Here is a 27,854-nt window from a genome sequence, read left to right as displayed (position 1 = left end):
ATAATTGTGCAGACTAGTTTGCTGCTGCTGTGCAGCCACCAGAGAAAACACACGAGCCCAGAAAGGAAGAAGAGGAAGGATGGTCTTGTGGTTAAGGCCCAGGGTTGGGATGAGGGAAGCTGAGCTCAGTCCTGAGCTTCCTGTGTGGCCTTGGGTGAATAATTTAAAATAGGATTTTTCAAAAGTGCTCAGCTCCCATTGAAATCACTAGGGCTTCATGATGATGCTGCAGTCTGCCCACACAGTTGTCCTCAGAGGCCCAGGACTGTACACTGTAAACTCTTTGGAGCAGTCTCTTGCTGTGTGTTTGTAATGCACCTCAGGGCCCTGATCTCAGCTGGGGCCACTAAGCAGTAATGTAACAATAACAAAACATTCCTTCCATGCGGGTCCCATATGGATATTTATCGGCTCTTCAAAAAACAGGTCTTGGAGAGGAGAGTTTTATTTAGGGCGGTTAAAAAAAGTATCACCGAGAGCCTGGAAGATGTAAACTTACCAGTTGTGATCACTTTAACACAAGTGAAACTTTAGCTCTCAACATCTGTACAATTTCTGTTTCATTTGTAAATGATGCAAAAATGATTCAGGGTATGGAATGGCTTCTGTATGAGGAGAGATTAATAAGACTGGGACTTTTCAGTTTGGAAAAGAGACAGCTACGGGGAGATATGATTGAGGTCTATAAAATCATGACTGGTGTAGAGAAAGTAGATAAGAAAGTGTTGTTTACTACTCCTCATAACACAAGAACTAGGGGTCACCAAATGAAATTAATAGGCAGCAGGTTTAAAACAAATAAAGGGAAGTATTTCATCACACAACGCACAATCATCCTGTGGAACTCCTTGCCAGAGGATGTTGTGAAGGCCAAGACCATAACAGGGTTCAAAAAAGAACTAGATATATTTATGGAGGACAGGTCCATAAATGGCTATTAGCCAGGATGAGCAGGAATGGTGTCCCTAGCTTCTGTTTGCCAGAAGCTAGGAATGGGTGACGGGATGGATCACTTGATGATTACCTGTTCTGTTCATTCCCTGTGGGGCACCTGGCATTGGCCACTGTCAGAAGACTGGCTACTGGGCTAGATGGATCTTTGGTCTGACCCAGTAGGGCCATTCTTATATTCTTATGATGCGATTATTCTATCTACAGCTCACCGTCTGTATTTTCTGGTAACACTTGAATTCTCTCCAAGATTGCCAGAGGGTCTGGCCACTCAGATGTCACTGTATTTCCCTTAAGACCATTCTGTTGGCTCACTCGTTATAAGAAAATGTGCCTGCTTTATTTCAGCCTCACTTGTGCTAGTTCCAGCCAGGCTTTTGAAGTGGTTTGAAGAAATATGGGGCAATTGGCTCCTCCCAATGTAGCTTAGGGCATCCTTCAAGAGAAGGGTTTATTTTCTTAAATGTACTTTTAATTCTTTTCTGCTGGGATGTGTTGGGTAATAAAGGCAAGGACCAATGGTAAGTGGTCAGGATTGTCAAATATGATTTGCTAAAACCATGTTTATTGTTATATTTGCTCAGGTGCCTCACATCAACAGAAGGCTGCATTGTAAAATGAAGGTAACAGCAAAAGGAGATTTTCTTTTTGCTATGTTGTCATTCCTTGTGTTATTAGGGCCAAGTCGCAGAAGAAAAGTCTAAATTGAAAAACAACTAAAGTGACATTTTGATGTCATTTTTATCATCAGTGAGATTAGCACATGGAATACTGTTCACAAGTCAATATAGCTAATGTTCAAAACAGCTAGAGGAGCTCCAGTGTTATTGTTATCGAGACTGCACATGCAGCTGGTTCAGGTAAAATCTAACATCCAAGAGGATGTGATCAATAAGCAGGTGACTCAAATCATTACACGTGTCAAAGGCCAGGACAGCCAATTAACAATTGGACAGCTGGTGGCTTGTGAATTTAAAACAGCTGTCAAAATGAGACACACTGCACAGACTGACTCTAGGACATAATGGTACAAAAACTTTTGAGAGAATGAATGCGGTTCCCTCTGGGCTGACAGTGGACTGGTGGATGAGCATGTTGTAACTAATTATCAGGTAGTAAGTTAGTCCTTGATAGTCTAAGCCAGTGTCATGGATCCATAGGGTCTGTGCCACACCCCAGCTTTTAAACAGTCCCTTGGAGGAGCCCTTTCTGTGTGGCACACCCCAAAATAGTCCCAGTCTCTCCTTAATGTAGGCCACGTGGCCTCAATGCAGGGACAGCATCAGCCTCTACCCAGTGAGGGGTTCTGAGGAGAGCCTTAGGCCCCACCTTGCCACTATGCCCTGCCTGTCTCTGTGGCTCTTCCCCTTGTCTCCCCCCAAGATCCTGCCTCCTAGCCCGGTTGGATGCTGGAAGCCGGAGCTGGGAAGTGCACAGCGCTGGCTGCTCCCAGGCAGTAAGAGCAACCCAGGCAGGGGACCCAGCTCCAGAGATGGCAAAGCCCTTGTGGTGCTTGGGGAGCAGTGACCCTGAGGGGGTGGGGCTGAGGAGCCAGGATGGAGGGGTCAGTCCAGGCTGCTGTGGGGAGCTCCGGACTCTCCACCTGCCATGGGCAGTGCACCCCGGCCGGCAGGGACGGGTTGAGAGCTGCTTTTAGGCAACCCTGTCACTCACTTATGCTTACTTCGCTGCTGCTGGAGCTCAGTGCTTGGTCAGAAGCCACCACTCTCTCCACTCGGCCTTCACAGTTGGGCAGCCAGAGAGCAGCAGCTGCTACAGGGTGGCTACTGTGTGGCTAAGGCAAATTTTGGGGTGGCTATAGCCCCCTACAAGCCTCCCCCCCAAGTGCCGCCCCTGCCTCAATGCCTCCTAGAGTGAGTCTCTGGGCTCCACACCAAGAGCTCTGCCCAGCAAGTCCATCTCACATAGACTCCTAATCAGAGATTTACTCTCTTCAGTGACCAATGCTTCTCAGCAAGTATTTGCAGTGACATCAGGCAGCCTTTTTCAAAAACAGACTAGAGTTTATTAGTCAACTGGAACACAGCAATGGGAGTCCTTAGGTGAGCACAGAGAAATAAAGTTTAAGACACTGGCTCACTCAGCCATGCTGCCATGGATTCTTTCCAGCTCTTTTTGTCACTTCCAGGTGAAAGCCCTGTGTCTCTTCAAAGGGCAGCTCTTACCCCAGCCACCTGACAACTTTCCCCTTTGTTCTTGGGCCTGTGCTCTGCTTCCCTGAGAAGATGTTGGGGAAAATCTCCTTCCTCCTGTAGTTTGAATATCCCAGCAATCAGGCTTCCCACTGGCTTTTTAGATTCTCTATTGACATGGGTTGGTTTCAGCCAGTCCTTAATGACCCATTCATTCCACCGAGACAGCTACATGACATCTCTGCTCCAGAGCGAAATTGAGGCATACATAGGATTCATAAAAATATTACAGAAAATTCCCAGTTCCTCACATTGAGGATCTTCTGATCCTCCATCTGTTTGTGAAATGGAGTCCTCCTCATTCCATAAAATCTTCAAACCAAGTTGGCCCTAACTTGTCTGATTTAACATTACTGTTTAAATGGCTGTTTCCGTAGATCTCTGTGTATGGCAAAGCTGTTTCTTTTAGGACATTAAATATCTTTTGGCTCAAATACAATTCACTAGGCAAGCTTGATTCTTTGCTGTTTTACAGCGCAGTGTCAAAAACAAATAACTCCCCATTATATGTCAGTGTTGGGAACCACAGCTCATCATAAACAGCTGCCATTAATCTGCCATCATTTCTCTGCTGTGACAATGCCACTTATGTATTGCGGCTGACACTGCAAGTAAAGATAGCTCTGGCTAGTGAGGACACACTCATAACAGCACTACAGTGTTTGTACGTTCACATCTCCATTGTACTGTTTAGTAATACTCACGGTGGCTTTTATTTTTTAGCTGCACACAAGTGAACATTATTTCAGTGAAAGGTTTTCCCTTTTTTCCCCTCATTCAATGTCTGGTCTGTCACAGATTTTTTTTTTTTCTTGTAGATGCTATTACAAACCTCCCTGAGTCCCCAAGTGGACTGTCACCAATCTTGTAATTGGAAACCAAGTGATTCCAAGCTGGCAAAGTCTGGGCAGAGTCCAAACACTGTTTCTAGCTTTGGGCCTCACATGCATACTGCTGGGTGCAGTTCTTCTGACTGGCCTCCTTCCTTGGGAAGTGGCATCCGCAGCCCAGCTAGGCCCTGAAAGCCTCCCCAGTCATGGTTGCCCAGATTTCCATCTTCACAGGCATTCTGGTTTATAGTTTAATGCCTGGGACACTTGTGACAGGTCAAGTAAGAACCCCGGGTTCTGCAGGTCTAAAACCAACAATAATTTATACACTTAAAACCTACAAGAGTTACAGATCTTTAATGCAAACCAACAAAAACATACATACTCTCAGCCCTGAGCCTATGCTCCCCCTTCTTGTGAGTACAAGAAAAAACAACTTGACTCAATGCATTCAGCCAGCAAATTGGACTGAAAATCAACTGCAATAAGACAGACATCATGACCGTTAGTATTGTCTCACCATCACCAGTACGGCTAGAGGATTGTGTTCTCACCAATGTAGAAACATTCACATACTTTGGCAGCACCATCAGCCAGGATGGTGGAACAAGCTAGGACATCTGGAACAAAATCAATAAAGTCAGGAATACCTTCAGGAGCTTAAATACAGTCTGGAAATCATCAACATACAGCACCAAAATCAAACTCAAGATTTATCAGACCTGTGTACTTTCAGCACTACTTTATAGGTCAGAATGCTGGGGAATGAGGAAGTCTGACATGTCCAAACTGTCTTCAGTCCATACAACCTGTCTCAGAAAAATCCTCCGTATCTTTTGGCCCAGAACAATCTCAAATCAAGATCTATTGACACAATGCAGCCAAGAGGATCTGAGCACCATCATTGCCAGGAGGTGCTGGAGATGGATCGGTCATGTGCTTTGGATGGAAACTGATTCCATCTCCACAGTAGCAATAAGATGAACACCTGAAGGCAAGCAAAAATGAGGCCACTCAAAAACAACATGGTGAAGAGCTGTGGAAGGCGAGCTGAAAAACCTGGGGCACAGCTAGGGAACCACTGAAAGACTTGCCAGAAACAGACAGGAGTGGAGCAGCTTCATCACTGCTCTAAACGCCAAAGGCATAATAGGAAGATGATGATGATGATGATTTTTAGTAAAAGTCATGTACAGGTCATAAGCAGTAAACAAAAATTCACAGCCCATGACCTGTCTGTGACCTGTCCATGACTTTTACTATATACCAAACTTGGGTCAGGGTGCCACAGATGCTTTGGGGGGGGGGGAGTGATCTGGGGGCACCATGGGTGCTGGGGATGGGTGGGCCTGGACCCTCGCTGGTGCTGGCAGGGGGAATGTGTGGTGCCATGCAGCTTGGGACCCCAGCTGGTGCTAGCAGGGGGGAGCATAGGTAGCAGTGTGTGGTCCAGGGCATTTACATGATGGAAGGAGGAGCAAACCAGGAGCTAGGGTGCTGAGGAGGAGGAAGACACCCTGGTATCCCTAGATGCATGCAGCCAGGAGCTGTTCTCAAGCCAGTAGGAAGGTAGCCAGTTGCAGCAGCCGGTGCTTGGGGAAGGACAAACACCAGAGGAGGTTTCCAGTAAGCGGTTTTTATTTTGGGAAGGAAGTTATTAGGTGCGGGCTCTTAGGGTAAGGAGGGTTAGGGCTGCATGCATGCCTAGATGCAGAATAGGGCGTTGATGTGCTCTCTCACATCGTGGTAATCGGCCTCAGTGATCTCTTCAAAGGTCTCATCCAGAACTTGGGCAATGCGCTTGTGCAGGTTTCTTGAGAGGGCCACTGTGGTCCTTGCCCCAGTCTGGCTAACATGTCCACACCACTGTGCCATGAGGGGCAGGGGGATCATCGCTGCACATAGGCAAGCTGCATATGGACCAGGGCGGAAGCCGCATTGTAGTAGAAGATCCTCCCTTGCTTCCCAGGTCACCCTCAGCAGCGAGATACCTTACAGGATGAACTCCTATGGAAAATGTGGGGACAGTGTTCAGTATAGGGCTCCCCCTGCAGCTGCTGGCTCTCCCTAAGGAACAGAAACCCAGAGGACAGTACAGTCATGAAACAATCAGTCATGCTTGACCCTGTGCTTACTCACCATTTTGGAGGTCTTGGGGGTTATGTGCACTCGCTTTGGGATGATCAAATTATGCTATTGTGTAGACTGTGCTTGCCCTCAATAAGTTTGGGGGAATCATTGCTCTGTCTGGTGTGAACAATGCTGCCTCTGTTAAGTGTTGCATTTTGCCTTTACAGATGCAACCTTGAGATCTCAGCCCTCTGTGTTATCACCGGCTGAGAGGCTGCAAAGAATCAGGAAGAGGCCACGCAGAAGCAAAGAGGACATGCTGAATGAAGTCATGCAGCGCTCTCTTAATGAAAATCAAGAAGTGCAGGAGTGACAGGAGAGTGAAAGGAGGGTCTGCCAGCAGAATGTGGATCACTGGCACCCAAGCACGGAGTGGCTGATAAGCATCATGGAGTGTCAAGCAGACATGATCCAGGTGCTCGTAGCCATGCAGGTGGAGCACTACTGCGCCTGCCCCCCCCCACAGCCCTTGTCCCCAAACTCTTTCCCTTGTGCCCCCATGTCACCTCCAACCCAATTTCCCCAACATCCAGGTTCTTATCACCACCAGCTGCCTCCAACGCCTGTAGCTTCACCACCCAGCCCTGAAAACTACGACCCTTACCCTCTGCACTCAACCCCCATCACCATGCAGTATAGCTATCCTGAAGTGCAGCACTCATTGCACAGCACTCCAAACAGGAAGGCTGAGAATGATAACAGGGCATATGCAAATCTGTGATTGTACCGTTCCCCACCCTAGCCCCTTGCTTTTTCTGTTTCCCGGGCAGTTGTGTTTCTTTTCAATAAATGCATTTTTTGCTTTCACAACATTCTTTATTATTGCATTATTGCAGGGCACTAGACCTTACTGGTGGCTTTCAGCCTCAAACTGCTCCCTCAAGGCAGCCCTAATCCTTGCAGCCCCGCACTGGGTCCCTCTAATAGCCCTGCTCTCTGGCTGTTCAAATTCAGCCTCCAGGTATTGAACCTCTGAGTTCCATGCCTGAGTGAATCTTTCACCCTTCCCTTCATAAATGTTATGGAGGGTACAGCACGTGGATATAACCGCGGGTCTGCTGTTATTGGCCAGGTCCAGCTTTCCATATAGAGAGCACCTGCGGCCCTTTAAAAGGCAAAAAGCACACTCCATAGTCATTCGGCACCGGCTCAGCCTGTTGTTGAACCGCTCCTTGCTGCTGTCAAGGCTCCCTGGGTAGAGTTTCATGAGCCATGGCATTATGGGGTAAGTGAGGTCTCCAAGGATCACAATGGGCATTTTGACTTCCCCTTTGGTGAGCTTCTGGTGTGGGAAAAGAGTCCCGGCTTGCAGCTTCCTGAACAGGCCAGTGTTCTGAAAGATGCATGCATCACACACCTTTCCGGGCCAGCCTGTGTTAATGTCAGTGAAATGCTCACGGTGATCCACATGTGCCTGAAGAACCATAGAGAAATACCCCTTTTGATTAATGTACTCAGAGGCTAGGTGTGCTGGTGCCAGAATTGGAATATGTGTCCCATCTATTGCCCCTCCACAGTTAGGGAAGCCCATTTGTGCAAAGCCAGTCACAATGTCAAGCACGTTATCCAGACCTCACAGTTCTTCCTAACAGGATGTGATTAATGGCCCTGCAAACTTGCATCAACATGATTCCAATGGTCAACTTCCCTACTCCAAACTGGTTAACGACTGATCGGTAGCTGTCTGGAGTTGCCAGCTTCCAGATTGCCATAGCCACTCGCTTCTCCACCATCAGGGCAGCTCTCAATCGCGTGTCCTAGCACCGCAGGGTGGGGGTGAGCTCCTCCCACAGTCCCATGAAAGTGACTTTTCTCATCCAAAAGTTCTGCAGCCACTGCTCATCATCCCAGATTTGCAGGACGATGTGATCCCACCACTCAGTGCTTGTTTCCTGAGCCCAAAAGTGCTGTTCCATGGTGGTGAGCATGTCCGTCAATGCCACAAGCACTCTTGTCTTGTATGCGTTACTCAGGGGAAGACAGAGCACGCTGTATAAAAAATGTTGAAAGATGGTGCCAATTGTGGATGAAAGCAGAGGGATTGCTGGGATGTGAACCGATGCATCACGGGGCATTGGGACAGGACCCAGAATACCCTGCACCATCTGCCCCCTTTCCATAAGCCACAACGTCAGAATGGGAAGAGGTGCTCTGTGGGAGAGCTGCCCACAATGCACCGCTCCCAATGCCGCTGCAAGTGCAGCAAATGTGGACACGCCAGTGCGCTTGCAGCTCTCAGTATGGACAAACTGCAGTGCTTTCCCTACTGCACTCTGTAGGGAGTTTAACTGCAGAGTTAAAGGCTGGTTTAACTCAAAGCGCTCTACATTTGCAAGCGTAGCCATGCCCTAAGTTTCACTTAGTTCCACCATCGCATGTAGACAAGGCCTTACCAGTGCAATATAAACTGATATGTTCAGGTTTAAATTGGTTTAAGAGAGTCCACAGACAAAGAGGCAGTGGTTTAACTAAAGGGGTTTAAAATCACAACTTCAGTTAAGCCAGTGTAACTTTCTGATTTGACCAGCCCTAAGGACTTGTCTACACTTACAGCTACGCTGCTGTAGCGCTTAAGCCTGGTCTACACTACACAAATAGGTTGACGCAAGTCAGCTTACGTTGACCTAACTTATAAGTGTCTACACTAAAATTTCACTCCTGCCAACATAAATGCTTTGCTACACTGACTTAATAACTCCGTGGGAAGCATAGTGTCAATGTCAATGTAGTTAGGTCAACACAGTGTCAGTGTAGACACTGCATTGTTTACATTTCAGAAGCTGTCCCACAATGCCTCACACTAACAGTACAGCTGGCACACACATGCCTGGTGAGGATACACATCACCGAGACAAGGAGCATAGTGTGGACACGCAAAAGGGATTTAATTACTGTGGTAGTTCTATGCCAACTAACTTAGGTCAACATAATTCTGTCGTGTAGACAAGCCCTTAGTGAAGATGCTAGCTATGCTGATGGGAGACCTTCTCCTGTTGGCTAGGTACTCCATCTCTCCAAAAGGCAGTAGCTAAGTAACATGAGAAGCCCTCCCAGCAACATAGCACTGTCTACACGAGGGTCTAGGTAGGTAGAACAGGGCTAAGAGTTGGCAGAGAGCTGAGAAGGAAAAAAAAACAACAACCCCAAAACGGCTTTTTTTTTAATGATCTGTTTAGTTTTTAAAACATCTCCAGTGTTTAGAAAAAGAAGATTGCCACAAACGTCTGCAACCGAAATTTAGATCAAAGCAACTGAAGCAAGCACAGCAAAATGTTAGCGTTGTTGTATAATTTTAATGTGTTGATAAGCAATGAAATAAGCCATATAATATTTTCCCCCTCTCCTCCCAGAAAAGTGACATTTTTCTTATGCCAAAAACAGTAACATGAAATCCATAATAACAACATGAGGCTTGGAAGTCTTTAAACTGTACTACTAGTAGAGTTCTCAATCAGGAAGAAGTAGAAGCCCAGAAAGTAACATTACTGATCTAAGGAGAGGGTAGGGCTCCTAGAGGAATACCCAGATGGAAAATAAGTCTGATTTCCCTTGTAAAACTGCAGTCAGATCCAATATGTGAAAAAAAAATTAAACCATTATAGTGACACATAGCCCACTAAATGGGTGAATATTGAGAATGTTAAATGTATCAGGCTGCTGTCTGACAGGCAAGTTGGCGTTTTGAGGCTTTAAAAAAACAGGCTGATGTAATGGCTAAAACTACTAAAGCCAGCCTCTCCATCAGCGACAGCAAGTAAAAAAAACAACAAAAACTTATCTGGTCCTCCTAAACCCATGGCATAGTCTTAGTCACTCAGAGAACCAGCAACACCACATCCAAGTCTTCCATCATGTGACTACTCCACTTTGAAATTCATAGTTTCCAAGGTTAGAAAGGCCCAGCGTGATCATCTAGTCTGACAACCTGTATATCACAGACCATAGAACTTCCCCAAAACAATTAGTAAAGAATATCTTTTAGAGAACCATCCCGTCTTGATTTAAAAATTGTCAGTGATGGAGACTCCACCATGACCTTTGGTAAATTGTTCCAATGGTTAATCACCCTCACTTTTGAAAACATATGCCTCATTTCCAGTCTGAATTTGGCTAACATCAGCTTCCATCAGGGCCAGCTCTACAGTTTTCGCCGCCCCAAGTAGCGTACCGAATTGCCGCCGCGGGCAGTGGGGGCAGACCATGTGCCCTTAGGGTGGCAGGTGTGTTTCCACGGCGGCAGCAATTCGGCGGCAGCTTCTATGTTTAGCGGAAGCCGCCGCGGACAGCTAAACATAGAAGCTGCTGCTGCCGAATTGCTGCCACCGCAGAAAAGTGTGTGCCACCCTAAGGGCACACTGACTGCCCCTGCTGCCCGCGGCAGCAATTCGGTGTGCTGCTTGGGGGCAAAACAACAGGGACTGCCGCCCCTTACAGATTGCCGCCCCAAGCACCAGCATGGAGCCGGCCCTGACTTCCATCCACTGGAGCATGTTAGGTACAAACACCGTTCTCTGTTAGATTGCACAGCTCATTATTGACTATTTGTTCCCAATGTAGGTGCTTACAGACTCTAATCAACTCACCCCTTAACCTTTGCTTTGTTAAACTAAAGAGATTGAGTTCCTTGAGTCTACCCTATTGCTAATTCAGAAAGCACTGTCAAAGCCTTCCCCAGATTCTTACTGATATGCATGTAGTACAAATGTTTTTGTGTCCAACTTCAGCAAAAATTTTGCTGAGAAACAAAATGTCTATTGAAAAACTCCAGTTTTGTGGCAGCAACAAAAGAAGAAAAGGCTCTTCAAATCTGAGGAGGAAACATCAGGCAGCTAAACATTTTATTCCTTTTAACCCTCTACTTAAGCTTTTCTTTCATTCACAACAAGCTGCCCTTTTGTAAGGGACACTTTTGTGTGTGCCCAAATTAGTTGCCCAAATCCTCCAATGCACATGTGCAAGTCAGGTAAAAGTATGAACCCTATAATGCTAGTGAAATAAATAGCTGAGATGGGAACCTGCAGAGAGGGGTTAAATGTGCTGCATATACACTTAGCTCACTGAGGGGTTAATAACTCTGGTGCTTGAAGGTACTTCAATGAGAACAATGAGCAAAAATTGCTAATGGATTCCCACACTACAACCCTTGAGATTAAGAGGAAGGTTAATTGAATTCTAGTGATTTCCTTTGTGTTGCAGAGCAATTGAACAAGTCAGGACAACCAACTTGTCCATCAACAACCTACATTTTGGGGCAAATTAATCCCTCCTGTAAATAAATTGACTTCAGTGGAATTACAGCAGGGATAGATTTGGCCTGCTGACTCTGAGCTCAGGGAGGTTGAGATACCCATACCACCTGCTTGGATTCCAGGTGATTGTGGTTTGAGGAAGATTTAAGAGGAGTTAATAAAGTGCAGTCTGGATTGTACTTTGAACACAGATCTATGTTGCTGGGGTTACACCAAGCAAAGCGTTGCTGCTGCTTTTGTGGTTAATAGCCATCCTTTTCTGAAGCAATGACAGGAACAATGTGGATTATTGCAAATAAAAAATAGAGCAGGAAATCTCATCCTGATTCTGTCCCCTCAGAATTTTTCTCCTACAAAGAAAACACCCCACTTGGGAGTACAACTCTCCTCTGACTGCTCAGAAGCTACAATATTGATCTTCATAGGTAGCCATTAGCTAATATAACATCAATTTCAGTCCCTTTCAGAAGTTCAGAGGTGACATAGTATTTTTTTTGGAGAATATGCCAATGCGAAAGCCCACCTGGTCCCCACAGAATAAAGAAATGATAATTTTTAAGTCTGATAGACAAACATCTTGTTTGAATTTTTAGATCAGTATTAAGAAGTGGTATCTCCTTATCAGAAACGCTATCCATTTTTGGTTGCAAATTTGACTGTCTGAAATCTGACATGATAAAATAATAGTGAACAATAAAATAATACTGAGCTCATTTAAGGCTGGTGCTCAGATTTTATAATAGCTTGCTTTTTATTTCTGTGAAAGCTCAGTATTGCTCTGTTGAAGTCACAGGGATTTTTGCCACTGACATCATGAGGAGTAGGGCTTGGACTTACGGGGATCCAAAATATTTTATTTTTTCATTTTCACGTGATAACTCTGGGTTTGGTTTCATATACCAAGGACATTGTGTGCAACAGATGTTTCTGACCTTGTGGGAGTGCTCCTTTTTTTTTTTTTTTTTAAACTTTTAGGTCTGTGTTTTTTTCAACTTCTCTCTTCTCTAGGACACTTACATTTCCATCAGTGAACTGGTGCACTCTGCCTCCCTGGCGGGCTTTTCTTTCCCTGGCTGAACAGTATTGTTCAGGCAAGTTGTCACTGCACTTGAGGTGATTTTTCAACTTCTCGCCTCTTAACCTCTTTCCCCTGCTAGGTTCTCCACTATTGAATGTGATGGCTCTCTCCTATTCTTTAGTTATAATATAAGGAGGTTTTTCACCTGGTTTCTGACATCCCTGAGTGTTACGATTGACATATATACATTTCCACATCTCTGTAATTGTATCTGATTGCTTACATCTGTAACAGCAAAACTACATAAGAACAGCCATACTGGGTCAGACCAAAGGTCCATCTAGCCCAGTATCCTCTCTGCCGACAGTGGCCAATGGCAGGTGCCCCAGAGGGAATGAACAGAACAGCTAATCATCAAGTGATCCATTCCATGTAGCCCAACTAGGGTACAGACAACTGGATTCTGGCTTTTCCATTGTGGCTAACTCTTAATCTGCTTTTTTTCCTTGGATATGTTTAAAAATATTTGTTTCAAGGTAAGTGGAGAGGCCTTGGCTCCTCCAGCAATGAAATAATATTGATATAATTATCCATTACAGGATTTCTTGGCCCTTCATCAGAAACATCTAGAATACTGGACTAGATGGACCACTGCTCTGATATGACATGACAATTGTTAGGTCTTAAATGCTACCACTGCTATTCTGCATGCATTTTAAATAAAATTACATGCTACTATGCAGCCAAGTAATATATGAGGTAAGCACATCAAATGCAGTTATAATGAAAGTTTGGGGGATGGATCTGGCTTAATGCAACTCACTTTTATTAACAGAGTACTGTAGGCAAGGACAAAATGTTTGCCAGATTTTTTTTTTAAAAAGACGACTCGCAGTTACAATGATTCAGAAAGTTTCTGCAGTTCAATACATTACTGAAAATCAAGATTATATCTTTTATAAATCCAATATTTATCAGATTGTCTTATATACAAAAGCTGAACTTCAAATTGACACAAAACAGAACACAAAATACTGGCCTTGTCAAAGATACTTTGTAATTTTCTTAAATGTTTAGTCATAGTCTACTTAATAAACAAGAGAATGCACATATTTGGTTACTTTAAATCTACGATGCATGTAAGTTTTTGATTAGTTTTAAACTTAAATGTACCACAGAACAGAATGACTACACCATTCACAAATGTGTACATTATGACTCTTTGAGACTATTACGTTCAAAAAATATCTGTTCAACAGCACACAGAGCAATGTTGATAGACGCCATGAAAACTGTATTTTGTGGTCAAAACTGAGTTTGCATCACTGGTGAAGGCATCAGTGAAAACAATACTGTCTTCTGATCATTCTACATTACTGTTTTGGCCAGAAAACACTGTAGAATATTGACAATTGCCAGTTTTTGAAAGAAAATATGACATGTGGAGCCATACATTAACTGTGAGCGTCTCACAAGATCTCAAGTCAGGCCATGTTAAAGCAACCTATCATTTCCATAGGAAACAATGGTAGTGGAAAAGGTCTCCGCTATACTACAAAAACAATTGTGTTTGGGGCCCAGCCACAAAGCCTGCAACTGCCAGTGTGTATCTGAGGAAAGAGAACACAATCCCCAGCCCATATATTTAAACAACTGTATAGTATGGAACCTACAAGATATGTGCCATGCTTCACTGATCATTCACGCTGCTTTTGGTCACTTCTCTTTCCCATCCCTGTATTTGTATAGCATCAATCTATATTGAAAACTCTCAGGGAAACCGACTGATTCTCTTTTGCTTATCTCTCAAGTAGTAAGCATTCTTGGTACTATGCAAAACCATCATCACATGTTAAAACATGATTTCCCAGACTAAAAGGGACCAAACCACTTTTTAACCATGTTATGGAATCATGATATAGCTCTGGGTTTGTCAGACTGGAGCATGAGTAATGACTTGGTTAAAACTTGGTTCACTCCTATCTAGATTGGTAAAACTGAACTGTATTTTAACAGCCTCAGAGTTGCAAAGACGACCCCAACTTGCTATTTTATATAACTTGTCTACTGCTTCCCCTCTATCCACTAGGCCAGTAACCCTGTCAAAGAAGGAAGTTATCTTGGTTTGGCATAATTTGTTCTTGAAAAATCCATGCTGGCTACTCCTTATCACCCTATTATCCTTGAGGCACTTACAAATTGATTGTTTAATAAATTGTTCAGATATCTTTCCAGATATCAACGTTAGGATGACCAGTCTATAAAGCCCCATGTCCTCTTTGTTTCCCTTTTTAAAGTCAGGTACTATATTTGGTCTTCTTCAGTCCTCTGGGGCCTCCATGAGTTCTCAAAGATAATTGCTAATGGTTCCGAGATTGCTTCAGCTAGTTTCTTAAGTACTTTAGATATATTCAAGTTGGCAGGGCCAAATGAAATTCATCCCAACTAATCTAAATATTCTTTAACCTGGACTTTTCCTATTGTGCCTTGTGTTCCTTCCATCTTGTTAAAATATTAATTGTATTAAGTATCTGGTCACCATTACTCTTTTTAGTGAAGACTGAAGCATAATAGGCATTAAACATCTCAGCTTCTTAATATCATCAGATCTCCTTCCTCACTGTGTAGAGGACCTACACTTTCCTATGTTTTTCTCATGCTCCTAAGGTATTTAAATAACCTCTTCTTATTACTGCTTATGTCCCTTACTAGATGTAACTAGTTTTGTGCCTTAGGCTTTCTGGTTTTGCAATTCTTTTGTACTCCTCTTCAGCAATCCATCCAAGTTTTCACTTTGTGTAGGATTTATTTTTATTTTCCAGGTCATTAATGAAACACACCATGTATAGATGCTTTTGCAAATTCTTAACCCATGTAATTTTTTGGCTGATTTCTTATGAAAATCAAACTCTATACATAATTAACCAGAAGAAAAAAAACAATTTTTAAAAGCCAATCCATCAGTTTCTGATTTTAAAATCAGCTATATTGTATTAGCATATTTAAGAAAATTACAAGAAAAAGACTAGACTTGAAATTCAGAATCTGTACTTTGTAAAAATACTGTCCCTTACCATGAACTCAGTGCTGACCTCTTTAGGTCATTCATGAATAATAAAATCTTTCTAGAGAAATATTACTAGACTAGAACTGAGAGAAAATAAAAAGAAAAGAAATGCTGTACAGTAATGTGCTGGCCATTTTCAGGTATGGTACAGGATGAAAAAATGCAGAAGTCTATACCTGAATACAAATTTTTGTTACAGAATGTATGAAACCTTTCAATGCTCCATCTATGCTAAAGACAATAGAGACTCTGTGGCATCATCAATACTGTCATAATATAGAATCTTCCTAACATACAGTAATCTTCACAATAGAGCTGAAATCTAACATACAGGTCTGTATTATGTTTTATATGGCAAAAAGATAAAGCAGTTGAAAAATCTTATGGCATTAGTTTTAAATAAATCATACATCAATTATATCTCATTCAATTCAAACCCCAAGAAAATTGTTTTTATTTGAAATGGCTGTTGTTGCAATATGACTTAAGTTAGCCTCTTTTCTTGGTCAGATGTCAAGAAGATCCTCCCCACTCTCATCACTTTCCACAGTTAGTTGTCTTGTCCACCATTTCTTCACTTCTGATCCACAAGAAGCAGCATCTGCCATAGGATTCATCTTGCATACAACAGATTTCATAGTTGTGCGACCACCAAACCGCAGATTGACTGAAGACACTGAATGGCTTATTGGTTTGGGGGCTAGGAAGTTAAATAGAAACTACTTATTAGAGAGCACATGCTTATTGAACTATTTTGTTGTAGAGCTTTTCTATATGAGAGATATGACACCAGATTAAACAGACTGATTTAAAATGGATCTAGTTAAACTGGTGCAAACCCCTAATGTAGATGCACCGTGGGTTTGATCTTGCAAGGTGCTGAACACTTGGCCCTGATCCATCAAAACCCGGCCTTGACTTAAAGTAGGTCAATGATCCCACTGATTTCAATGGACTACTCATAATCTTCAAGTTAAACACGTGCTTAAGAGCGTTGGTGGACTGGAGCCAGTGTGCTCAGCACTTTGCAGGATTGAGCCCTTACACTGGTTTAACACTTCCTTGAATTAGTTTAGCTCGTGCCATTGAATTACTGATCTAAGTTCAACCAGTATATGCTAGGGTTAAACTGACTGAAGTGCATCTTAAACAGAGGCCTGGAGGAAGAAGGGCTAATGTGCCTCCTTTACATAAAATGATCCCAGTACCATGCATGTGGATAGGCTTGGGGCCCTGGCCCCTTGTGTTGGTCAACAGAGCTGCCCTGGCATGGGGATTGTGCCCTTTTAAAAAGAAAAGAGGTATGGTGGTAGCGTTTGCTTCTTTCAGTGTCTCCTACTCAATCCCCCCACCTGCCCAACATGAGCATTGACTTAAAAGACACTACCTGGCTCTCATTTTCTATTGTGATGTAGTTATTGTGATGACAACTTAAGGGTGCTTCCTGTTTATGAGTAAATAAACCTATGCGGGGCTGATTAAGCACCTAGACAGAAGGCCAAGTAGTTTATCAATCCAGGATATGGTTAGTACAGAGGTGGAAGAGAGCATCACAAGATGCTACAGTTATAATGAAATGTTTAATTAAGCCATTGTTATTACATTTTCAATAGCACCCAAAATGTGCTAGATGCTGTACAGGAAGACACAACTCCAGCATGCCAATCAAGTGGTCAGGGTGGTGAGTGATCACATCTTCATAATTCCATATTTTTAAAAACTTGAGGGGCATGAAGGGACAGTTTCCTCTTAGAAGGCTCAGGGAGCAAACCACTCCAAAGCGGGTGGGGCAGGGCAAAGAGGAGGAAGGACCACAGACCAGCTTTCCCTCCCCTCTGCATTTTCTCCAGCTAGGGCCTGTGTGTAGACAGTCTGACCCTTTTAAAACAGCCTCTTATAAAGCTGCATTCCAAGGGCTGCTTTGGTATTTATATATTTTATTTAATGGTCTTCACTTACCTGAAGGTAAACGCCATTGTCCGAATTTCCGTTGAGGCTTCCCACCATCTGTAGAGTCCTGCCGATACCCGCCCCTGTCAGAAAGCGTTGGACTAAGGAGCTGCTGCTGGCTACTTGTCTGAATGGAGCAAAACCAAAATTCAGTGACCTTAATTATGGCTACTTATGGCATGGCCATACCATTGTAACAAATGCTTTGAAAGGTCACTATTTCCGAGCCTATTAAAGAAATATGCTGACTTTACACTTTTATTTTTTCTCTGCAGTCTGTTTTCTGGATCCTTACAGTCCCCCCATTCCTCCAAAAGTCTAAAAATTAACAGAAAAAATAATTGGGTTGGAGCTTATGATAAAATTCCACAGAAGGGCTCGTGGGGGCAGGAAAGCTTTCCCAGGATCCCATGGGGGAGCCCTCTCTCCCATGTTGCATACCTCCCTGGATATAGAACCCAGGTCTCCTGATTCCCTGTCCAGTGCCCCTTAGACCATGCTGCCTTTACAATGGAATGTCAACATTTTAAAAAATACGTTGGTTTAATTTTTTTCCAGCAAAAATGATGTTAAAAATATTAAAAAGAATTTTGTTGTGACAAGCTCAAGTATAATTATTGATTAGTTTAAACAACAGTAATTTGCATAGGCCCGTACCTCTGGCTGTGCATTATCTTGATTATTAGTATTCGTATCTTCACTTGGCTGTGTTGTTTCAATGCTGGGGGGATTCAGAAATCGGCTCAACTCCTGCTGTTGACTCTCTCGTAGACTATGGATAATGCTACATGACTGCTGCTGTTTCTATCAAAATATAATATATATGTGACCAAAAGGAAAAAAAGAAACTTCCCTTGCAAAGACTTTTGTTCCTTGACTCTTTTTATTTTTTAAAAAATCCCTCTAAATACTGAATACTTCAAACAAACTTGAGTGGCTGGTATGGATTCCAAATTGTTCAGTCTTTTCTGTAAATCTACATGGACCTCCTAGCTTCACTATTTAAATATAAAGAAATCTGTCTCTGAAATCTATGGGCTTGAGATGTAGGAATTACTGGGTGAAATCTATGTTCTGTCTCATGCAGGAGCTCAGACTAATAGATCAGAATGGTGCCTTCTGGCCTTAAAATATATCTATGCTGCAAGAGACCACCCAAAGAGCCAGCAAAAACAAAAACGGGACTTAGTAAAAATGATCTTTATGGGGTTGATCAGAAGCCTGTTGAAGGCAATGGAAAGATTCCCACTGGCCCATTGGATCTGGCCCCAAACAAGGTTGAATAAAATGATCATGGAAGCCTTAGGATAGAGATGGCCAACCTGTGGCTCCAGAGCCACACACAGCTCTTCAGAAGTTAATATGCGGCTCCTTGTATAGGCACTGACTCCAGCGCTGGAGCTACAGGTGACAACTTTCCAATGTGCCGGGGGGAGCTCACTGCTCAACCCCTGGCTCTGCCACGGGCCCTGCTCCCAGTCCACCCCTTCCCACCTCATCCCCTAAGCCTGCCCTGCCCTCGCTCCTCCCCCCCCCCCCAGAGCCTCCTGCATGCCACACAACAGCTGATTGGGAGGTGTGGTGAGGAGGGGAGGTGCTGATCGGCGGCACTGCCGATGGGTGGGCGGCACTGGGAGTGGGGAGTGGGAGCTGATGGGGGGCTGCTGACGTATTACTGTGGCTCTTTGGCAATGTACATTGGTAAATTCTGGCTCCTTCTCAGGTTCAGGTTGGCCATCCCTGCTTTAGGAATATTTTACAGTGTGGATTTTTTGTTAGAAATTATTGTAACAGTGCCAAAAATCTGCTGGGTTCTTTATAGTACAAATAGAAATGTGGCCTCTGTCACTAAAATCTTACAATCTAATTTAGTTTTAAATTAAAATAAATGGTCCTTAGAGAAGGTTTCATTGTGCTGTATAGTTTTAACTTGCCACTTGCTTAATAATTAACAAGCGCATTTGAAAATATATAAAAAGCTTATATTAAAAAAAATCTTTTGCAATTCTACTTAAGTTAATAAAAGGTTCATGTAACAGGTAATGGTCTGATTCATATTGCTAAAGTGAAATGAGAAGTATATTTACTTTTATATATTGTAATTCAATATCATATCGAATTGAGCAATTGGGTTGAAGAAAATCAAAACTGAGAGATAAGATTAAATTAACAACAGCTAATATTAGAGCTGGGACAAAAATAGAAAAATTAGTCTGAAAAGGAACATTTATCTGAATATCCCTGGAAATTTGTTGTTTGAGATAAAATGAAAGCTGTATTCAAACTATCAGGTTTTGGTTATACAAACTTACATAGCAGCAAGAGGCAGAGTCTACAATTTCCTGATGTACTCAAATCACAAACTTTTCACGGCAAAAATACAGATTTTCGGTGGGAAATTTCCTACTATAATTCTGGCCCAGGTCCATTTTTTTTTGCCAGCCAAAATGGGAATAACTCAGTGGAAAGATTACGACTGGCCCAAATGTTCTAAGAATTCTGGGCCTGATTTTCTCAATTACAGGAACCCAGGGCTTTATATACCTAATTTACACATGCACATAGACACACGTTTGTGTGTTGAAATATATAAACTGGCCTTTTGTGCATGTAAACAACTTATTTGCACACACAGTCATTGTAATGGTATATGCAAATTAGGCTGAAGAATTTATATTACATTTGGGTCTTGTTTGAGGATTGTAGTACCATTTTCCTTGGGATCTTGATGGAGACCCTTGAGTTGGTGGTGGTGGCTAACAGGATTATCTTCTGCCTGAATAGCTATCCAAGATGGAGTGGCAGTGGCAATGAAAATATCAGAAGTTCAAATGCCAGAAATTAGCACTCTCTTTAACCTCTAACAGGTTTAGAAGAGTGCACAATCCTGCACCACTGAAGATAATGGCCATTTTGCTATTAACTTCAATTAGAGCAAGGTTGAGGCCACAAAGACCTTTCCCTAAATAATATATTCCTCGGATTATTCATTTGGCCTTATCTGTTGCAGAGTAGGTCACACAGTTTTCCTGCTGTGTAAGGAAAGGAGATTTGTTGGCAGGAAAACAGGTTTTGCCTGCAAAATATGCAGAGTTTACTAATTCTGTGGATGTAATTGTCTGTACTATGGAGACTATACCAGCATAGCTATGCTGGCATAACCCTGTAGTGTAGACACAGCATATACCTATGGAAGGAGTTTTTCCATTAGTATCAGACCACCACTTCTCCAGAGGAAATTAGCTACTTTAACAGCAGCATTCTTTTCTTGACATAGTTGCATCTACACAAGGGATTCGATTGGCATAGCTATGTCAGTCAGGGGTGTGGTTTTTTTTCACACCCCTGGTCTATGTCAACCTAACTTTTAAGTGTAGACCAAGCCTGATTTTTCCACTGATACATATTTTTTCACATAGCTTGTAACGATGGCTACAGAGTAAACAAGGCAAAGTGAGAGAAAACTCTAGCTTCGTTGACTGGTTCAGTTCACTGCAAGCACTCCACAAGGACTTGCTGTTTTCGCTTCACTTACTGCTCTGATACGCTTTAAGCATTTCTTCAGCCACATGCGTATGGTTTGTTTGGCCACTTCTTCTTCTATTGTGTACTCCAGTTGTTCCCTGGCAAGAAGCTCTTCCAGCTGAAGGCTTTTCCTGATATCAACAGACCTGTATGACAGCATGCTAGAAGAAACACACAAATAAACAGTATTTTTAAAAAGCCAACGTACTTACCTACATTATTATTAACAGTGTTACACTTTTAAAATCTCAATGCGAAAATGTCAAACTTTGGCACCTATAGTAAATGTATATAGCTAGCTAAATAAATGTAAGTGGGGAATGGTCCCACTATTGTGGGGAACTTTCCTGGCTTCTGTGCTGACCTGGTGAAGTGGGCTGGTGAAAGGATCTGAGTCCTCACTCCCACTTCCTTTACCCAGAGGCCTCCCTGCCCTTGAGGACTCCCCTTCCACTCTCCTGTCTGGCAGAGTCCTTGTAACCCCAATGAGGCTGGGCCCAGGATTCCTGGGGTGCTCGACCCCCAATCCTGCTGTGGTCACCTAGGACAGGGGCTAGGATTTCCCCACTCCGGGGTACCCTCTCTGCACTGAGCACCTCCCTGACCCACTGATTATTCCATACAATTTAAAGCAAATACAGGTTGTTTACTTAACAATTAATTTAAAGAAAAGAATAACAAAAAATGGAAAAAGTTACAGGAAAACACATCACCCTGCTCTGTGGCAGGGAACATTACAACAGTGTCTCTGGACATCAAGACACTTTGCAGTCTGTTCCTTGTAGGTCCCAGGCCTCCTCCTCAGGCCCTGGCTGTACTGCAGGGACGCTGCGGGTTGGACACTTGCTCTGGTGGTGGCCACACACTCTCAGGCTTTGGGTGGCAGGACCCTTCTCCCCAGTGTCACCCCCACTCTGTCAGGGTTATGATCCCCCTTCAAGTCTGGCCTGCACAGCCTCTTAGCTGAGGCGTCTCCCTGTGCTGGGCCCACTGCCCAGGGTCCCCCTCGCTCTCCCCAGCTGCTCACCGCACCCAGCTCTGGACTGCTCCAGCCCCAGCTCCACACTGCCTCAGCACGGCTGCTGCTGCTGCTCTGCCTTCAGCTCCCTGGGCTGCTTCTCTGGCCTCTCTGGCTCCAGTTGCTACAGCTCTGCTCCCAGGGCAGGTCTGCTCTGCAGGCTGCTTCTGTGACTCTCTCTCAGCTCTCACCTGCTTCCTGGGCTGCTTGTCTGGCCCCTCTGGCTCTGGTTGCTGCAGCTCCCCTCCCAGGGCAGGTGTGCTCTCTCTGGGCTGTGCTCTGGCTTTTTGGGCTGCAGCTCTGCTCCCAGCAGCTTAGCTTGGGCCCCCTACTCTCTCCTTAGCAAGCCCCATTCCATCTGACTCAGACAATTCGAGCTCACATGGAGGACGGGACCCCCCTGGCCTCCTGACTCCTTGATTAGCCTGCCCGCCCTGTCAATCAGGCTGATCTGGAGCATTGGCCTCTCCACATTGTTCCTGGAGACTGTCAGTCTCAGGCTCCTGATTTCCCATCAACTCCTCCCTTTTTAGTGCTGGGAGCTAGCAACCAAACATTTCCACTGAATGTTAGTAAGGGGGCAACAGTCCCCTTACATAAAGATGAAGGGAGGATCTACTAGTTCTCAGAACAACTGAAAATTAGGCCACCTATATTTAGGTGCCTAAATATGGATTCAAGTGCTTAACCTTAGGCACCTACATTTGAAAATTCAGTTTCTTTCCCCTGTTTATGCTGCCTCTTTACCCTTTTGCATTTTTTCTCATCTGGGACAATGTAATTATTGGAGGAGACTAAGTTTCACTTTTGTTTATAGTCAATTTTACTGTCAGATTTTCACCTGTGCTAGAGCAATACTGCACTGTTTGGATTTACAAACATAGCAAAGGAATGTTAGTTTAAAACAATTGTTTCACGTGGGAATTTAGAAAGCTCATGGAGACATTTCTCTAGGACTTAGATTTTCTACGGTAAAAATTAATTTAGGGGAAAACTTTAATATTTGATTTAAATTTAAGCAGAGAGTACCTTTTTAGACACAAGCTTGTATCCCCAACTCATTTTTCAGTCTTATGTATAACATTTAGTCTGCAGAGAAACGTGTTACAAGAAACTTAAAAGAAAAAGCCCACCATACCTTAATACGTCATGGAAAGTGACATCTCCACCATTATGCAGCCTCTCCATTTCATAACACATGTGCTTGAACAAAAGTTTGTCCTTGTCAAGATCTACCTCCAACCTCCCACGCAGCAACCTCAGCAGAAACTTCACACGGAAGGTAGGGATTACCCCCTAGGTAAGATTGCATCATAGCTGGTTAATTATGGCTACCTTTTAACTAAGTCAGAGGCTCTATTTGATGCTGTTTCTCTAAAGTGATACAGATGCTCTTTTTCCCAAGACCCTTGAGGTATGTCTACATTGCAGCTAGGAGTACATCTCCCAGCTCAGGTAGACAGACTTGGCTCAAGCTAGCATGCTAAAAACAGCAGTGTTGGAGGTTGCAGCTCTGGTAGAGCTAGCTCAGGCTAGCTATCCAAGCACAGGACCTGGGAGTTGGGTGGGCTTCAGAGCCTAAGCTGCTGTATGAACCGCAGCACCCACACTGCTAGTTTGAGCAGCCTGCTAGGGCGAGTCTGTCTAACCGGGCGGGGATGCTTGTTCCCAGCTGCGGTGTAGATGTCCCCTTTGACTTACATGGGGCCAGGATTGTACCAAGGGTAGTGTAACTGAACAATGCAGACATAAAGGGGCTTATCTTCAGCTGGTGTAACTTAGCAATAGTTCCTTTGAAGTCAATGGAACTATTCTGATTCATACAAGCTGAGGATCTGGCCTATATATTTTGCCTAAGATTTTCGAAGTTCTCTGGGGGACTTGGATGTCCAGTTTCCATTCATTTGTAATGGGAATTGCATATCCAAACAGGTGGCTTTGAAAATCAGCCATGACCGTTTTTATTTCCTGAGAATTAAATCTTAGGCCTGGAGTTATATATTAGGAATAAAGTCAGCTAGATTTCTAAACATTCACAGGTGTGTGCCACTATGCCTATTATGCAGCTGCCCCATCGTGTGTGTGTACAGTGGTGTATAAGTCGTATGTCCTCTTGCTTTTCCAAGAGCTTCTACTCCAAGATGTAACCAACATACAAACTTCTTGAGGTGTTTGTGGCAACAATTTTGAGCCTGGCCATTGATAAGGAACTAGGAGTGAAAATATTTTCTCTAAAATTTGCAGAATCAAATAGTTCTCTTTGAACATTATGTTCTATAACTTTTTTATTATGGGAAGGGATGGAAGTCTTTGTTATGCAAGGTCCCACATCACAACGCTCCCACTTGGACGGTCAACATCAGCAAAATGTCTCGCTGCCCGCAATCAAATTACCCTGATGGGCCGCAGGTTGCCCATGACTGCACTAAACCATCAGCTGATCTCAGCACACTGTAGTTCATATTCAAAATTGTTCGATGTAATTCAGTGATGGGATGAGTGAACCATTCATAGTTCAGTTCCTGCTGGTACCTAAACCTCTAAGTTGCTCCCCTACCCAGGCCCTCTCTCCTTTTCAGCTGGGCCATTCTGAAGACAGGAAATGTAACTATGTGAATCTCTGAACCCTAGGTTGAGGGGACAACTTCTGTGCTGCCTGGAGGGAAAGGCCTATGACCCCAAGCCTATAAACACCTATACACATGCTTAACTTTACTACTGTGTGTAGTTCCTGGGAGCAAAGTTAAGTATGCATAAATGTGTTTCAAGGATCAGGGCCTATGTGAAATGCAACATCTCATGGTCATCATTCTTTTGTGAACCTGGGCTGATGTTAAACATAAATAAAACGCAAAATCCCCCTACCCCAAACTCACCCTGACTCTAGGTGGATTTGAGGCTCAGTGGGTTAGCACAGCCCACTTTATGTTTTCCTAGTAATACATTTTTTGAGGAAACAATGCAGAGGATTTACTTAGATCATAAGTTCTTTGGGGGCAGGGACTGTCTTTTTGTTGTGGATTTGTACAATATCTAACACAACAGGGGTCCTGGGCCAGGACTGTGACTCCTATGTATTATGGTAAAACAAATAATAATTATAATACTAATAATAATACTGAGTGCAGTGCTTATTGTCAAGTATCTTACCTCTCTTTTATCATCAACCATGTTCCATATAATTTGAAAATGTCTAAGATCATTATAGCTTAAAAGTTGGTCTTCTTCGGTGGAGTAAAACAATGAGAAATTCTCCACAATGATTGCTAAAAAACACATCAATTAAACATAGTATAAGACTAGCCTGTCAGTACTTTCCAACAATTATACATTAATTAGAGATAATGTATTTCAGCAAGAACTAAATTTTCACATGTGGCTGTAGCAGCGGCAACCTATGGGCAAACCTGGTGCTAATGCACCCTCATATTGTGTGTTTTTGTTGTGCTCAAGTTTGAAAATTTAGTCCTTAAATCTTAAGTAGGGGCCTAATCTAATGCCCACCAAATTCAACTGGAAGATTCTCATTTACTTCAGCGGGAGTTGGATTATCAAGCCTATAAAATATAAACTGGAGAGTAGATGAGCTCTGCAAAAATGATTTCCTTTGTACAGCTCTCATCTACTCTTTCATTTTCACATAACTTTCATTTACAGACCTCCTTATCAAAAGACATTTTCTTATTTAGCGTTAACAGCCAGCAATTTAAAATAAAGGTTAGAAACATGCAGCATACCAGCCAAGTATCTGAAAACATCAGACAATTATAACATTAACTTGAGGGCATTTAACAATTTCTTTTTACCGAGAGAGTTTAAAAAAATGTTACAGTTGATATGGCCTACAATGTAAGGTCTGTTAAGGATGAGGCACCCGGATCTAATGGCACTCCACCCACATTTTAAGATAACTATTTTTCATAGTCAATAATTGTTGCTCACCTACAAGCAAATTTAGCATTATGTATGCAATGATGACATAAAAGGAACAGAAATACATCAGAGCACCAGCATAATTTCCACAATCTGTCCTCCAGTATGTGCTGTTATCTGGAGTACAAAAAGGAGGCTGAACCTTCAAAAGAAAACAATAAATAATTAAACCAAAAAATTAGGCAAGGGATTGCTTATTGGTCTGCAGTTAACATAACTATATTTTTGGAAAATAATAAAAATAATAATGCACCTCAGACCAGTGTAGGTTTTGTGGAGAAATACCACATTTGGGGGAAAGGAGGAAATATTTCACTGTTATTTTAAATGGTAGATGCTGAAAGCAGCTCAGACCTGTCCCTGAAAGTGATGGATTAGTGGACAGAGTGAAGGAGAGGCAGGTTTCAAAGGTGCATGATAAATCCATTTAACACATGTTTCTGCAATTACCCCCATATATGAGTATGAGTAGATATTACTAAAGCAAAACAACAACCAGTGGCAATGAAATGTTATGACACGTTTAACAAACAGGAACCACTCCTGTGAATTCAAGACAGGAAATGAAGAATACCTTATCCAATGTAACTGAAACTATGGGGGCAGGGTGGGAGGGGATTTTATGTTAAGCAAAATAAAATGATGTTAACTGAATTTGGGCCAGGACATCAAGATTAATGTTCTTATGAAATGGCCCAGGGTACTTCATTTTAAGGTCAGATTTATCTAAAGGACGATGGCACCATCAACAACACTGTGCTTCTTTGTACCAAGACAGAGCACTGGATACTGAGTCAGAGGAAATTGCGCAACCAGTTTCTTGTCTGTTTTATCTGTGATTGTGCTGTATTTACCATGCAGTCATGCATAATCTTGTTCCAGTCTTCCCCAGTAACTATTCTGAAGAGTACAGTAATGGCCTTGCCAGCTGATGAAAAGTTTGCATGCCTGTGTTTTTAAGCAAAAAGAGAAAAAGAGCAGCTCACATGTCAGAAATAAAATCTTGGCAACACAAACACATGCAACTTTCTGGAGAATTATTTTGCTGTGTGTTCAACAAGTAAAAAAAATATTTTGTATTTTCTATTATTCTTACTCAAGCTTCATGCCCCATATACTGTTGGTAGAATAATTTGCAAACATATTCACTGAATAATGTATGCCATTAATTTAATAGGGATTTAGAAGCCGGATTCTAGCCACCCAGTTCTGAAAAATTTGGCTAATATCTTATCAAGTAATAAAAGCTCATTCGGGGCCATATCCTTCCCCAGGCCTTCACCCTATTTGTGCCTCTTCTGTGGTGCAAAGGGGATGAAAGCTGTCATTGGGCTATGTAGGATAATTCCCAGGTGGCATAAAGCCAATGTAGCTGGCTCACTCTCACTGCATTCGAGGTGTAGAGACCATTTCTGGATGAACCAAGGGTGTGAGCAGGTACAGGTGTAGCACAGTGTTCCAGCAACCTGGGCCAATGGAACAGTCCTTTTGAGATTGTTCTAGCTAGCACAATGAAGAGCAGCCATTAGTCTTCTCTATATTACATTGGGTGTCTGTTTAGTCCCAGGATTTGGGGAACGGAAAGGTGGATTAGAGCCTTCTATCATACGTTGTCAGCTAAGTGCCGCTCAGCTTGACCTAGAGATCTGGCTCTTGGTTGCTGACATAAAATCAAATGAAAATTTGTGCTCAGTAAATGGGAATATTTTATTCGGCTGTTAAAAACCTTCCACAAAGGGAGCAAACATTGTACCTGTTAATGTTCTCTCCATATTTCACTGTGCCAAATAAAACTACTCCAGCAAAAGCATAACAAAGAAGCAGTAAGAACATTCCCACAATGATGAAGAAACTCTTATACATGCTGACAACCACAGTCAGCAGCAGCATTTTCAGTGTCACCTGGAAAGGCAGGGAGGAAACACAATTCATGATACTATTAAATAACAGAAATAAAGGAGACTTTAACA

The 27,854-nt window shown here is 43.0% G+C and overlaps 1 protein-coding gene across 1 annotated transcript in view; it reads right to left on the bottom strand.

Moving 5' to 3' along the window:
• Positions 1 to 9,429: 9,429 nt before the first annotated feature.
• Positions 9,430 to 27,854, bottom strand: part of NALCN (sodium leak channel, non-selective) — a 343,201-nt gene continuing 324,776 nt past the window's right edge. Inside the window, exons 34-42 of the mRNA XM_050937548.1 lie at positions 27,638 to 27,786; positions 26,739 to 26,832; positions 25,894 to 26,026; positions 25,102 to 25,217; positions 23,090 to 23,247; positions 20,944 to 21,094; positions 18,066 to 18,212; positions 17,418 to 17,535; positions 9,430 to 16,158 (exon numbers count right to left, since the gene is read on the bottom strand). Coding sequence (XP_050793505.1) covers positions 15,965 to 16,158; positions 17,418 to 17,535; positions 18,066 to 18,212; positions 20,944 to 21,094; positions 23,090 to 23,247; positions 25,102 to 25,217; positions 25,894 to 26,026; positions 26,739 to 26,832; positions 27,638 to 27,786 — 1,260 coding nt within the window. The 3' untranslated portion in view covers positions 9,430 to 15,964. The remainder of the gene's footprint in view (positions 16,159 to 17,417; positions 17,536 to 18,065; positions 18,213 to 20,943; positions 21,095 to 23,089; positions 23,248 to 25,101; positions 25,218 to 25,893; positions 26,027 to 26,738; positions 26,833 to 27,637; positions 27,787 to 27,854) is intronic.

This window comes from Gopherus flavomarginatus, chromosome 1, assembly GCF_025201925.1.
Source record: "Gopherus flavomarginatus isolate rGopFla2 chromosome 1, rGopFla2.mat.asm, whole genome shotgun sequence".
In the NCBI taxonomy this organism is placed as follows: domain Eukaryota; kingdom Metazoa; phylum Chordata; order Testudines; family Testudinidae; genus Gopherus; species Gopherus flavomarginatus.
Note: the sequence above shows the minus strand (reverse complement) of the source record. Positions and strands in the feature narration are given on the sequence as shown.